Source organism: Bubalus kerabau, chromosome 7 (genome assembly GCF_029407905.1).
Source record: "Bubalus kerabau isolate K-KA32 ecotype Philippines breed swamp buffalo chromosome 7, PCC_UOA_SB_1v2, whole genome shotgun sequence".
NCBI classification, from domain to species: Eukaryota; Metazoa; Chordata; class Mammalia; order Artiodactyla; family Bovidae; genus Bubalus; species Bubalus kerabau.
The window spans coordinates 117,579,402-117,593,598 of NC_073630.1; the positions used below are offsets into that span (position 1 = coordinate 117,579,402).

A 14,197-nucleotide genomic window follows, 5' to 3' on the forward strand; every position below is an offset into this window, starting at 1 on the left:
GGGTTCTCAGCCAGGGTTCCTGGAGCAGCAGCGCAGTGTCCCGGGGGGGACCGGCTGGCCCTTCAGGGACTTGGGCCCCTCCCCTCCCAGGCCTCGGACCGCGGGGCGGGGCCTCGCAGGTCACTGGAATGCGTGCTGAAGTCTGAGAACTGTGGGCTTTAGCTGCTCCGGTGTCACCGATTTTCTACATCAGATTCCTAGTTTGGTGAGGTTTTAAATTTAAGTCTTATTTTTATACAAAATGATTGCCAGACTTTCACTAAGCTTGAGAAGCAAAAGCTCCCTGTAAAATGTGCGTGGCCCCGGCCAAGAGCTGTCAGACGAGAAGCTCTGTGCTTAAGCAGGTTGTGTGTGTCTCTTCTCGATGGGATGAAGAATTTATTTAGGCTTGACTGTTTTTAAACACCATAATGAATGTATAATTTATGTTAAAAGTGTGAACCCTTTGTTACAAGGGAAAAGTAATTTTATGATTGGTTGCCTCTTGCCCCATCAACTCCAGCTATTACTGTCGCATTAGTCCCGCCCCTGCTGTTTGCTTGGAGCCTTTAAATTTCTGTATTTAATCCTTATGATAAATGAGTCACCATGATCCCATGGAATTAGGTCTTTTCAAAACTGAAAGTCTCGAGTCACAGAAGATAATCAGCTGTTCAGAATGATGCTCTGGATGGCCAGCATTCTGAGAATGTATTCAGACCGAAACCCTGCCTAGCGCCTCTTTTTTCCCCTTTTACACATTAAACAGGTTGAGAACCAAACAGTGTGACCGCCTGCTTTTTACTGCCTGCCCCTGGAGCCACAGCTTTCAGTCTCGTGGATGGTGCGAGGCAGTCTCGGAATCAGGATGGGGAACAGCTTGTGACATGTCTCAGTGTGGCTCTTGGACGTCGCGCCTGTTTTCCCTCCAAACTGTTGAGTTAAAATAGATTTCCTGTTAAGCAGAAAAGCCCTTCAGGTCAGCGCTCCTTCCCAGAAAGGAACGAAACACCCAGACCTTCCGTGGAGCCAGGCTGCGCAAGTCTGTGGTGAGTAGACAGTGCCGGCTCCATCACCTACACGGAGCAACGGATCTGGGCCAGTTAGGGAAACCTGGGAACCCGACTCGGGTGCAGCCCACAGGCCTAACTGCGGTGTCAGCATGGACACAGTTAATGCTTTCCTGTTGGTGGTGACCGTGGATGAGTGAAACCGCAAACAGTTCACACTGAAGCCAGACCATCTCTGGGTTTAGCACCTTTTAGCAGGTGCAGCTCCAGCTGAAAAGGGGTGGGAGGAACACTCACAGAAACTAGCGTGACAGTTACCCACGCTCACCATGCAGATGCATCCAGAGGCAAAACCGCGTGCCCACAGCCACGGTGTAGAGCCGGTCGTGACCCCTGGCGCGGTTTCCTCAGGGAGCTCTACCGCCTTCATTATATACTGTTAACATGTATTTATTGGGCCGCCTCCGGTCGTAGCTGCAAGCGGGACGTTTCCTTCGGAGCACAGGTTCTCTGGTTGTAGCTTAGTCGCCCTGTGGCATGTGCGATCTTAGTTCCTCAACTAGGGATCAAACCCAAGTCCCCTTCATTGGGAGGTGGATTCTTAACCACTGGACCACCAGGGAAATCCCTGGGCTGTGCTTTTGACCAAATAATTTAAAGCAACTTAAAAAGGGTAAATTTTTTTTGCAATTTTAATAATGGGATTATCACCTGTACCTTTCAAACTTGTGTGCCCCCCATTTTTATGCAGTAAATAGATGTAACTGATCTTCAGTCCCTAAAGTACCCCTCAGAAGCAAAGATTGTGGGAGGTTACTTTTTCTCTGGCTCTATCATTCACTTTTTCCCTTAGCGTGAGGAAAGGAGGGTCCTAAGGAGAATCACAGGGTCAGCATTTGCCGGTCGTGTCCCTCTGCCGGTGCCGCTCCCGAGTGTCCGTGGTCCCCTCACGGTTGTGGGCGGACCCAGGCCTGCCCCCAGCACCGGCTGCCAGCCACCAGCCAGGGGGAGGCCTGGAGGAAGGCTCTCGCCCTTCCGGGACACGAGCCAACACATCTGGGTGTCAGGCACACAGCTGCAGGGTCTGAGCAGAGACCCAGAAGGCTTTGTCACGCTGTCCTTAACGTGAGGATCTCCGCCATCAAAGCACACAGAACAGCTATCAGAATGTAGGAAAATAGTATCAGGGCTTTAATCCTCTTAAATAAAATGTAACATTTAAAATATACCAAGCACGCAGTCCTCAGGTTTCTCTAGGAAAGTCCGTCTTACTAGGGGAATCACCTTTAGGTCACTGGTCACTCACTAGCTGGGTATGGATTTCAACATTTCCAAAGGCAAACGAAACAGGACAACGGTGACTGACTCCATCACCCTCAGTAACGGGCAAAGTAGAGAGGCGTGGTTGTTCTTGGCAGGCAGGCAGGCAGTTACTGATTATAAGGAGCTCAAATCACGTTTGTCACCAAGGGCGTCATAAACCTCCCTCAGCAGTCCCCTCCACTGCCCGAGTGAAAGCCAAGCGTCCCAGGAGCTCACAGGCCACAGTGAGACGCATGGGACACAGAGCAGCCGGCACGGCCAGCCAGCAGACGGGATTCCTGAAGGCCTTTTATTTACTTCAAACACTGACGTCGCCAGAGTCTGGGCAGACACAGTGTTTTTCGTGATACCCCAGAGTCCAGTAGTATCCCATCAGCCTGCTCTGTAAGCACGTGGAACATGTGTTAAAAATCAACGGACAGACAGACTCCCGTATTCCAGTTCGTTAACGCAGCTGTGCAATTGGCTGGCTTTTCTGTGGGGCCGCCGGTTACCAAAGCCTTGCATCAAGGTTTAGGAAAAGGTCAAGAGTATTCATAGGTGAGAAAAGACGAACCCGCCCCGGAAGAGTCAGCGAGTGATTACGACAAAGCGCTGACACCCTCGGGCTGCTAAGCCTCCTTCACCACCCCCACCAGGGCGGGCCTCAGGGTGCGCCCATGCAGCTTGTAGCCCACTTTGTTAACCAGTGCCACAGTGCCCGGCTCCTTCCCCTCGACCGGCGTGTGGAACAGCGCCTCATGCTCATACGGGTCAAACTTGGCACCCAGGGGGTTCAGCCGGAGCAGGCCGTGCTTCGTGAACACCTTCTGGATCTGGACCTCAGTCATCACAAGCCCCTCGTAGAGGCTCTTCAGGTGCGGGTTGTCGTCCCGAATCTCCTCCTGCGGGACACACTGCGTGGCCTTCTCCAGGATGTCTGCCACCTCCAGCAAGTCCTTGCAGAAGCCCTGGATGCCTGCGTAAGGTAAGGGAGAACGTCACTGCATTCCGCATCGACTGCACAGGCAGCTCAGAACAATCCCTCCTTATGTGACGTGTGCGTGCTCACTCGCTCGGTCGTGTCCCACTCTTGTGACCCCGTAGACTGCAGCCCACCAGGCTCCTCTGTCCGTGGGAGTCTCCAGACAAGAACACTGGAGTGGGTTGCCATTCCCTTCATCCAGGGGATCCTCCCGACCCAGGGACTGAACCCGTGTCTCCTGCAATGGCAGGTGGATTCCTTACCACTGAGCCACCGGGAAGTCCTTCTGTCACCTTTTTTCAAATCACTACTTTGTGCTAGAATTTCACTGGGCTGGATTAAACAAAAAACTTTCCTGAGGTTTAGACAAAAGCCAATGAGGTGTAAAGACAGGGAGCTGAAAACCTGCAGAGCCAGACTGAAAACTCCCAGTCCTGCTCGAGACCAAGAGGACATAGACTCCCGAGCACGTCAGCCCCATGTCAGCTGCCCAGCTCGGGGCCTGGAGCCACACCCCCGGCTGTCACAGACGGCCCTGGGACTGTGTGGAACCCCTCTGGGTTGAGGCTGCTTTGCTTACAGCACAGGGCCAACAGTGGCTGACACACGGCGAGCTTATGAGGACAGGAAGTCACGCAGCTCACGGCACCCAGAGCACTAAGTGCTCGATACACGCTACCATTACTTGGCACCATGAGGCCAGAGTTACCAGGACACAAGCCTTGATCTAACAGAAGAGGTAACAGTTTAAAAAATTTTATATAAATGCAAACGTCTGTGGTTTCAAGACAACCCTTCAGATGCTGAATGCAGGAAGCTGGGGCTGACGAGAGGCGCCCCCTGGGCCAGCCCGTCCCCCTCCCCCGCGGCGCAGAAACGAGGCTCCAGCACAACCCGCTCACGTCTTCTCAAGTTTCAAAGGCTCTACACTTTGAAAAAGGCAACGCTTGTTTACAGCTTCCCTTGTTTTACACAGTATTTTCACCCAGTTGCTGTAAATTAAAAAGTCTACCCATCCAATAAAAATGTGAGCATCTAGTAAGGACAAACCCCTTGTGTGAGCTGCTGGGGAAACAAACATCTGCCAACGTGGAGTGTTGGTCTGCGACATGCAGCGCACGATCGCCACAGTGAGACATACAATTACCAATTATGCTTCCAGGATGGAGCCCTGGTGAGTGCTGAGGACGATTAACCTCAGAGACATAGCTTACTTAGCCTGGGGTGTGGACTCAGTGTCAGGACTGAGCCAAGCATTCCAGGAGCCCAGGGCGCCAGTCCACCAAGAAGACACAAACCCAGAGAAGCTGACAGCTCCGGGTGGGGTGGTGGACTGAGTGGAGGGGAGCTGAGGCCACTCTGCCAAGGGTGTGGAGCAGAAGCACGGGAGCTGAAGCTGGCCTGGACAGAGCGGAGGACGTGGCGGGAGGGCAGTGGGCGGAGTCCAGCCGTCCCCGCCCCCAGGGCTGGAAGGGAGTGGGCGTGGGGGGAGAGCGTAGTTTCAGATGCCTGACCTGAACACCTGCGTGCGCGACGGTATCATTTACTCAAACGAGGAAGGGAAGCAAAGGGGAGAATTCAGTTTAAAATACCTCTGAGACGTCCAGGTAAAGACAGCCAGGACTAGAATGGGGAAGAAACGTCTGAACTGGCAGCTCACCTGTGTGTGGACACCACTCAGCCCTGTTGGAGGGCGAGTCAGTGGGGGGTGGTGAGGGGAGGCCTGAAGAACACGGACATTTGGAGGGCAGCAGGCACACAGCCAGTGCAGGGGATGACCAGAGAAGAGGAAGAAAAACAGGAGCGGAGGTGACGGCATCCGAGAGCGAAACGCGTCTGCAGAAGCAGTGAGGCGCCATGGTCAGAGGGCCCGTGGAGGGAAGGTGGGCCCGCCCCAGCAGCCTCCTGCTAAGCACGGCCTCTCGGAGCCCTGGGAGCCCGCCAGCGCAGGCCGCTCACCCCCACACACACGCGGCTATGCGATCCACGCTACTGTCGCCCAACCTGTAAGCTCAGCAGCATCTGTGGGACATCCAAGGGGACTGTGCTCTCGTGGCTCGGACGGCCCCGGCCTACTCAGGCCTGAATCTGTGGGCTTGGTGGTCTGGGCTCCAGGAGGCCTGCATTGGTAGCTCTGGGAACATGGCGGTGGGGCCTGGGGCAGTGTGAGGACAGCACACCCTGTGAGCCGGGCAATGGGAGGGCTTCCCCGGTAGCTCGGAGGTGAAGAACCTGCCTGCCAACGCAAGAGATGCAGGTTCCATCCCCGGGTCGGGAAGATCCCCTGGAGGAGGGCGTGGCACCCCACTCTAGTATTCCTGCCTGGAGAATCCCATGGACAGAGGAGCCTGGTGGGCTGCAGTCAGTCCACAGGGCCACAGAGTCGGACGCGATTAAGCTCACACAACAGCGGCCACCGCACAGCACGCTCCCTGGTGCACAGCCGCAGTGGAGCCATGTTCAGTGGCTCCCCTCCCAGAGGGAGCGCTCACTCCCGCCTACCTCACTCTGCAGCTCAAAAACAGATCTGGGGGATATCCACTCTGACCAGGAGGGAGCAGATCCTTCCCCTGACAGGGCTGTGACAAGCACAGGGGGGAGGCCCCGCTCAACCAGTCACACCCCCCATCAATGGGACAGTGGCCAGGACACCCAGCAGCACCTATACTATAAAAGCAGGCCTTGCACCAAACATGATAGACCCACTCGGGCTACTACACAGGGAGGCTCCCACACAAGGAAGAAAAAGCCCTCCAAGACCATGGTAAGTAACTGTTTCTCCTAACAATATAAGAAATCTGAAAGGCAGAATAATGAAAATCATCCAATCAGAACAGCAGACAAGAAAGCCAAATGAAAAAATATGAAAGCAACATAAGAGACCTATGGGAAAATTTGCCAATGTACACATGACAGGGATTCTAGCAGAAAAGAAAGGGGGCGGTGCAGATGTATTTGCATGCCTCACGGCTGGGCCCTTCCCTGGTCCAGTGAGCTTAAACTGCCTCACAACGCAGCAGGCGCGGGCTCAGTCCCTGATCAGGGAGCTGAAACCCCACGTCTTCAAGTCAAAAACAAAGCAGAAACAATACTGTAACAAATTTAGCAAAGACTTTAAAAATGGTCCACATGGGAAAAAAATCACTTAAAATGGAACAGTCAGAGAGAGGATTCTAAAGACAGCAAAAGAGGGAGTGAGCTACAGGGGATCCCGTGCGCTGTCAGCCGGCGTCCCCACAGAGACACTGCGTGCCAGAAGGGAGGGGAAGGCACAGTCAAAGGCCTGCAAGGGAAAAGTCTGCAACCTGGAAACTCTACCCAGCAAGGTTATCATTTACAAGGAGACAAAGAACTTCTTAGACAAGGAAACTTTTTGTACTTTTAACACAGCAATACTACACCTATCCTAAAAGAAACATTAAAAAAAGTCTTCCCTAAGTAGAAAAGAAGAAGCTATAGGCAAGAGAAAACCCAACTGTAAAGTGAATCACCTAAAGCCAGTACAGAGATTTAAAAAAAAAAAAAAAATTCTGTGAAATCAATGATACCGCAATGAACACCTGAAGGGTCAACAGGAAAGATGTAAAAGACAACATCAAAATCATAAAGTGTGGAGAAGGAGTAAGAAAACGTTGACTTTTTCCCCCTAGAATATGTTTGAGCCTATATGACCACCAGTCTAAAGCAAGCAGATCTAGAAAGAGATTAACATACTATAAAAAAAGCTGAGTGCCGAAGAATCGATGCTTTTGAACTGTGGTGTTGGAGAAGACTCTTGAGAGTCCCTTGGACTGCAAGGAGATCAAACCAGTCCATCCTAAAGGAGAGCAGTCCTGGGTGTTCACTGGAAGGACTGATGTTGAAGCTGAAACTCCGATACTTTGGCCACCTGATGCAAAGAGCTGACTCATTTGAAAAGACTCTGATGCTGGGAAAGATTGAGGGCAGGAGGAGAAGGGGACGACAGAGGATGAGATGGCTGGATGGCATCAGTGACTCGATGGTCATGGGTTTGGGTGGACTCCGGGAGCTGGTGATGGACACAGAGGCCTGGCATGCTGCGGTTCATGGGGTCGCAAAGCATTGAACACGACTGAGCGACTGAACTGAACTGAATATACTTGAAAAACAGGGTAACCACAAATCAACAACGCACACTAGATTTACAAAATACAAAACGATAACAAGCACAGTACAAAAAACAAAAATACATCAAACTACAATACGCAGTCTACCAGAGACCTACTTTAACCAAAGGACACACACAGGTTGAAAGTTGAGGGGACTATTTCATGCAAAGGTAAATAAAAAAGTGGGGGGGGGTCACGATATTCATCAGACAAAACAGACATTAAAACAGAAGCTATAAACACAGAAAGAAAAACACTATATAATATTAAAAATCAATCCAAGAAGATATTATATTCCTCAACATATATGCACCCACACAAGAGCACCCAAAGTGCATAAAACAAATGCTACAGACATAAAGTGAGAAACTTCATGGGATACAACAGCGGAAGACTCTCCTGCCCACCTCGCATCAATGGACAGAGCTAGACAGGAAGTCAGTAACGCAACAGAGATCCAAAATGATACAACAGAGCAGCCAGACTTAACTGATATGCTCAAGATATTCCATCCAAAAATACAGAATACACGTTCAAGTGCACACAGAGCCTTTTCTAGGACTGACCACACACTGGGGCACAAAACAAGCCTTGACAACTTTAACAGAACAGAAACTATTTCCAGCATCTTTCTGACCAGAGCTGCATGAATCTAGGTATCAACTACAGAAAAAGAAATGAAAACAAAACAAAAACCCCAACTGTATGGAATTAAACAACACGCTACTAAAATACCAATGGGTCAACAATGAAATCAAAGCAGAAATTAAAAATTACCTAGGGACAAATGACAATGACAACACAGCCATACAAAGTCTACATGATGCAGCAAAAGCGGTTTTCAGAGGGAAGTTCAGTGATACAGGACTTCTTTAAGAGATAAGAAAAATCTCAGAACAACCTAACTTACCACCTAAAAGAATTAGAAAAATAAGAACAAACAAAACCTGAAGTCAACAGAAGTGAGGAAATAAAGATCAGAGAGAAACTAGAGATTAAAAAAACAAAAACAAAAACCCCCCCAAAAAACTGGCTCACCAAGAAAAGGGAGAGGATCCAAATAAAGAAAATAAGAAATGAAAGAGAAATCACAACTGATGCCACAGAAATACAAACCATTAAGAGAATATTATGAACAATTAATTATATCCCAACAAACCTGACAATCTAGAAGACAAAAACAAGTTCCTACAAAGATACAGCCCACCAAAACTGAATCAAGATATACATGATCTGAACAAACTGATAACTAGACGTGGAACAGAATCTGTAATTAAAAGAAATTCCCTACAAACAAAAGTCCAGGACCAGATGGCTTCACAGGTGAATTCCATCATAGAAAGAACTCCTAACAATTCTTCTGAAACTCTTTCAAAAGAATGAAGAGGAAGGAATACTCCCAAAGACATTCTATGAAGCCACCATTACCCTGATACCAAAACCAAAGACAGACCCTACTTAAAAAAAAAAAAAAAAAAAAATTACAGGCCAATATCCTTGATGAATACAGATGCAAAAATTCTCAACAAAATATTAGCAAATGGAAATTAACAACAGATAAAAAAGATCATACACCACGACCAAGATGGACTCATCTCAGGGTCATAACAATAGTTCAGCAGATGCAAATCAATCAATGAGATACACCACGTCAACAAGAGAAAAGACAAAAACCACATGATCATCTCAACAGCTGAAGAAAAAGCATCTGATCCAACACCCACTCACAATAAAAACTTATGACATAAGGATGCCCACTCACAACTTTTTCAACACAGTATTGGGAGTCTCAGCCACAAGATGTAAAATTGTCAGTATATACAGATGACATGATAAAATACTTATTGAAAGCCCTGAGACTCCACACAAAAACTACTAGAATAAATGAATTCAGCAAGGTAGCAGGATATAAGATTAATATACAGAAACTGGCTGGATTTTTTTACACTAACAATGAAATATCAGAAAGAGAATGTAAAGAGCAATGTCCTTTAAAATCACATCAAATAATAAAAAACTTAGGAACAAACCTGAAAGGAGGTGAAAGACTTACATGCTGAGAACCATAAATCATTAGTGAAGGAAACCGAAAATGATTCAAAGAAATGGAAAGATATTCCATGCTCTCCATGGAAGAATTAACATTGTTAAAATGGCCATACTACCCAAAGCAATCTACAGATTTAATGTGATCACGATCAAATTACCAGGGTTTCCCAGGTGGCTCGGTGGTAAAGAACCTGCCAGCCAATGCAGGAGACACAGGAATCTTGGGTCAATCCATGGGTTGGCAAGATTCTCTGGAGGAGGAAATGGCAACCCACTCCAGTATTCTTGCCAGGATGCCCATGGACAGAGGGGCCTGGTGAGCTACAGTCCATGGGGTCACAGAGTTGGACACGACTGAGTGACTGAGCATGCACACTATCAAATTACCCGTGACACCTTCTACAGAAGATGAGCAAGTGCAAACTATTATATACAGAATGAACAACAGGTTACCACTGTGGAGCATAGGGAACTATAGTTAATTATCCTATGTTAAGACAATAATGGAAAAGAATGTAAAAAGATGTATAACTGAGTCACCTTGCTGTACAGCAGAAATTAACACATTATAAACCAACTATATACTTCAATAAAATTAAAAAAAGAGAAGTTTGTTCTCTGTGCTGAACTTGGGTCTGTCCTTGGGCAGAGGGTTTCACCTCTTACAGGTCTGCGTGCAGAACAGGGGGCTGAAAGCTGTGTCCCCTAAGTGCTCAGACGGTCTTCTGGGTGACCAGCACAACGTATGTGGGGCTGGGAGACGGGCCTCGGCGCCAGCGCCACTTCAGTGCAAATCACTGCAGCCTCACTGACCGCAACTGCAAGGCGGGAAGCATGACGACAGAAGGATCCAACGGTGTCAATACAGGCAACGACTGACGAGGTCTCAAGTGAGACCAGCGTCAGGGCTGCTCCAGCTGAGGACCCGAGCCTCACAGGGCACCTCTGCTAGCACCTGCAGCCTCACACTGAGGTCCTTGTGCGGAAGAGAGAAGGATCCTCTCCTACGGAAGGAATCACGCTCACCACAAGTGTGCGTCACAAGCCAGCTCTGCTCCTTCTAGGCAACAGCTGACTCATCTCAACAAGTGGAGGAACGCAGCCAGCAGCCGCCCCACCTCCCCACCTGATCCACCATGCTGTCTAGGACCACACACACCCCCACTTTCTTGTCCATGTTTCCCAGGATCAATATCATGTAGTGTTTAAAGTTACCATATAGTTTTGCCTCCTCCACCAATTTTTGGCTCCTCTGCCGCAAGTTCTCAGTATCTGCTAGAGCTCGCTTATATTTTTCCTTAAAAAAAAAAAAGGAAGAAAAATTCACATGAAATAAATCTGGAACAAATTCATCGGAAAACAAATGTGATATAATAAAGTGCAAGTCAAAATACAAACAACAGCTATCAGTACTTTGGAGACTGGATTACAAACAGCTACTGTGGAATAAACACAAGTAAATTAACCAGTGCCACTATTTCCACTACGTGGGGAATAAGATGGCCAGGCGTCACATATTCATAAGCCCCCAAGGCCATTCTCACTCTGTGTACAGCTGAGCAAAGGACAAGAAAAGCTGCTAGTTTCCCCTGGTTCTGATGGTTCCTCGCAAGGAAGGACCAGTCATTCCTCTGCAGAATCTCCAGCTCAAGGGAACCCTAGAACCCAGGGTAAGGGCTGACCTGGCTTGGTTCTCACACCCCAAGGAGAGGGTCAGGAGAACCACCACCCTTAGCAGACAGCTTTGGCCTCTACCCCACAGAAGAGGAAAAACCTCAGGAATGAACCTTTGGTATTTTTAATATTGCCCAGATACGGTTCAGTTGGAACACTTACTGTGTAACAATCATTTGAATTCTTGTATCTTCCTCATTTTGCACCAACTCTTCCTATAATCGTATCCATCTCCTGGCCTTTCTATTTTTCATGGGCACTAGGTTACTGCCTTCAGCTTTCTGGGGGTTCTAGTGCCACAGTTAAAAGCAAGGTCTCACAGGCTCAGACCGTGGCTCTGCCACTGGGTAGTAAGGTGACCTTGGGAAGTTTACCAAACAGTCCTGGGCCTCAGTTTCCTCATCTGTAAACAAGGGTATTAAGAGCTGACTCACAGGGCTGTTGTGAGGATTCATATAAACAAAGGGGTTAGCAAAGCCCCAGCACAGTGCTTCATGGCAAACAGGCGGGGATACGATGGCAACCGCGACACACGGTCTTCTGGCCCCAAATCACTGCAGATGGGGAGCGCAGCCGTGACATTAAGAGACGCTTGCTCCCTGGAAATGAAGCTACGACGAACCTAGACAGCTTATTAAAACGTAGAGACATTACTTTGCTGACAAAGGTCCATCCAGTCAAAGCTATGGTTTTTTCAGTAGTCACATTTGGATGTGAGAGCTGGACAATAAAAACGGCTGAGTGCCATACTACTTTACTGCAGCATTGGAGAAGACTCTCGGGAGTCCCTTTGACAGCAAGGAGATCCAACCAGTCCATCCTAAAGGAAATCAGTCCTGAATATTCATTGGAAGGACTGATGCTGAAGCTCCAATACTTTGGCCACCTGTTGCGGAGAACTGACTCATTGGAAAAGACCCTGATGCTGGGACAGACTGAAGACAGGAGAAGATGGTGAAGACAGAGGATGAGATGGCCGGATGGCATCACCGACTTGGGGGATATGAATTTGGGCAGACTCCAGGAGATGGTGAGGGACAGGGAGGCCTGGAGTGCTGCAGTCCCTGCGGTTGCAAAGAGTCAGACACGACTGAGTGACTGAACAACACTTTTTCACATGAGGTCATAATCCGTATTACTAATTAGTTCAAAAACCTCCAACATTCCTAGGAGAGCACCAGGTGACTTTACCTCTGGTTCCCACCTTTGTCCTTCCAAAGACCCAGGCTCAAAAGTCCTACTGAATACTCCTCACTTGTAAAGGCCATTTTCAGTCTTAATTCAATATAATCTATGTAGCACATGAAGATAATTCTCATGACAACCAGAGTCACAGCAGATTTGAGTTCTATCCCTCCTTCAGCAGTAACTTGCTAGAACCCAACAGGGACAGAATTTGTCTGGCTTCCACCTCTGTTGTCAGGGAGGCCATCTTGACATCCCCAGGAGACAGACCTGGAGTTCCACAGACCACGCTCCTCACAAGAGCCCACAGCCTTACCATGGTCTCCTTCAGCTGCTCTTCCAGCTTGACCTTCTCTTCCATGAGTGTCTTCTCCGTGGAAGGAAGATCTGTCTTCTGTTCATTCTGACCCGCGTCCTCTTCCAGGTTCTGGCCGTTGTTCTTCTGTTTTGTAGCTGTGCACAAAAGCCGAGGAGAAGACCTGAAGGCAAGTCCACACGACAGAAATTAAGATCATGATTCTTCTGCTTGTTAAAGTCAGACGGGTGACTTTAAATCATCCAAATGGACGATGGAAATCAAAGGTAATTTAAAACTACTTGCTACATGGGGGAGAAAGGATTTGTCTTAGATACAATAAAGGCAAATTGCATGTGGCGTATGGAAGCCATCTGTCTATGTAGAGTCTTCTGCAGTACACGCCTAAACCAAAACGTCAGCGCGCCAAGGCCACAGCACTAATCTCCCCTTCTCCTCCCCCTCAGCAACTCCTGATCATCCAGACCCCACCACAAGCTGAAGAAAGAGCTACTACTGGAGCTGAGGTCCAGCGCTGCTGTCCCTTACAAAGCCTTGTGGGCAGACATCTTGCCCACAGGCGACTTCGGTTCAATCCAGTTGCTCAGTCGTGTCCGACTCCTTGCGACCCCATGAACCGCAGCACGCCAGGCCTCCCCATCCATCACCAACTCCCGCAGTCCACCCAAACCCATGTCCACTGAGTCGGTGATGCCATCCAACCATCTCATTCTCTGTTGCCCCCTTCTCCTCCTGCCCTCAATCTTTCCCTGCATCAGGGTCTTTTCAAATGAGTCAGCTCTTCGCATCAGGTGGCCAAAGTCATGCAAAAAGGTATCTATATACACAGAACTTTAACTTGGGTTTGAAAGTGATCAAAGAGGAACCAAGTGCTTTGGGAGGCCCAGAGTAGAGTATTTCTAGCTTTGGAGAAATCGAAGTCTGGGAAAGGATTTGGGCAGAGGGACTTTGAAGAACAGGCAAGAGTTCACATACAGAGCCAGGAATAGACAAGACAGACTCACTTCAGGAAGGGCGTGAACAAAGGCATGGAGGCAGGAAAGCACAGGGGTGGTTATGTACAGGGGAAAACACAAGAAGCTCTAAAAACTAACGCTGAGAGTGACTTGGGATATTACCCAATCTGATCCCCACATGGAAAAGGTTAAGTAATAAGCCCAAGGCCACAGCGCCATTCATGAAAAATATGGATCTGTTCACCAGGCCCAGTGGGGCTCTGAAGTATGCCACAGCCCAATCTGAAAATAAACTACATTCAATTTCCTCCCCAGATTAAAGCTAGCTGCCTCAGTGAACAGAAAAGCTAAGGGCACACAGAACATGTGTACAAGGGTGTTTAAGACAGCACGTACAGATGTTTTCCAGGATGGAAAGCTTGAAACAGAACACTGCTCAGAAGGACATGGGGGGATAAACCGTGGCTTCCGCCGTCTGGAATGCTGAGCAGCCACCAAATGGACAGCAGTGTTAGACTGCCATCTTTTGGCTACACCACGGGGGTACTGTGCAGGAAGAAGTGCAACGTAGAGAAATGCACAGAACATGACCCCAGTTTTATAAACACAAA

The 14,197-nt window shown here is 48.6% G+C and overlaps 1 protein-coding gene across 1 annotated transcript in view; it reads right to left on the reverse strand.

The window, feature by feature from the left end:
- Positions 1-2,157: 2,157 nt before the first annotated feature.
- Positions 2,158-14,197, reverse strand: part of GRPEL1 (GrpE like 1, mitochondrial) — a 249,103-nt gene continuing 237,063 nt past the window's right edge. Inside the window, exons 3-5 of the mRNA XM_055589186.1 lie at positions 12,631-12,793; positions 10,671-10,752; positions 2,158-3,270 (exon numbers count right to left, since the gene is read on the reverse strand). Coding sequence (XP_055445161.1) covers positions 2,924-3,270; positions 10,671-10,752; positions 12,631-12,793 — 592 coding nt within the window. The 3' untranslated portion in view covers positions 2,158-2,923. The remainder of the gene's footprint in view (positions 3,271-10,670; positions 10,753-12,630; positions 12,794-14,197) is intronic.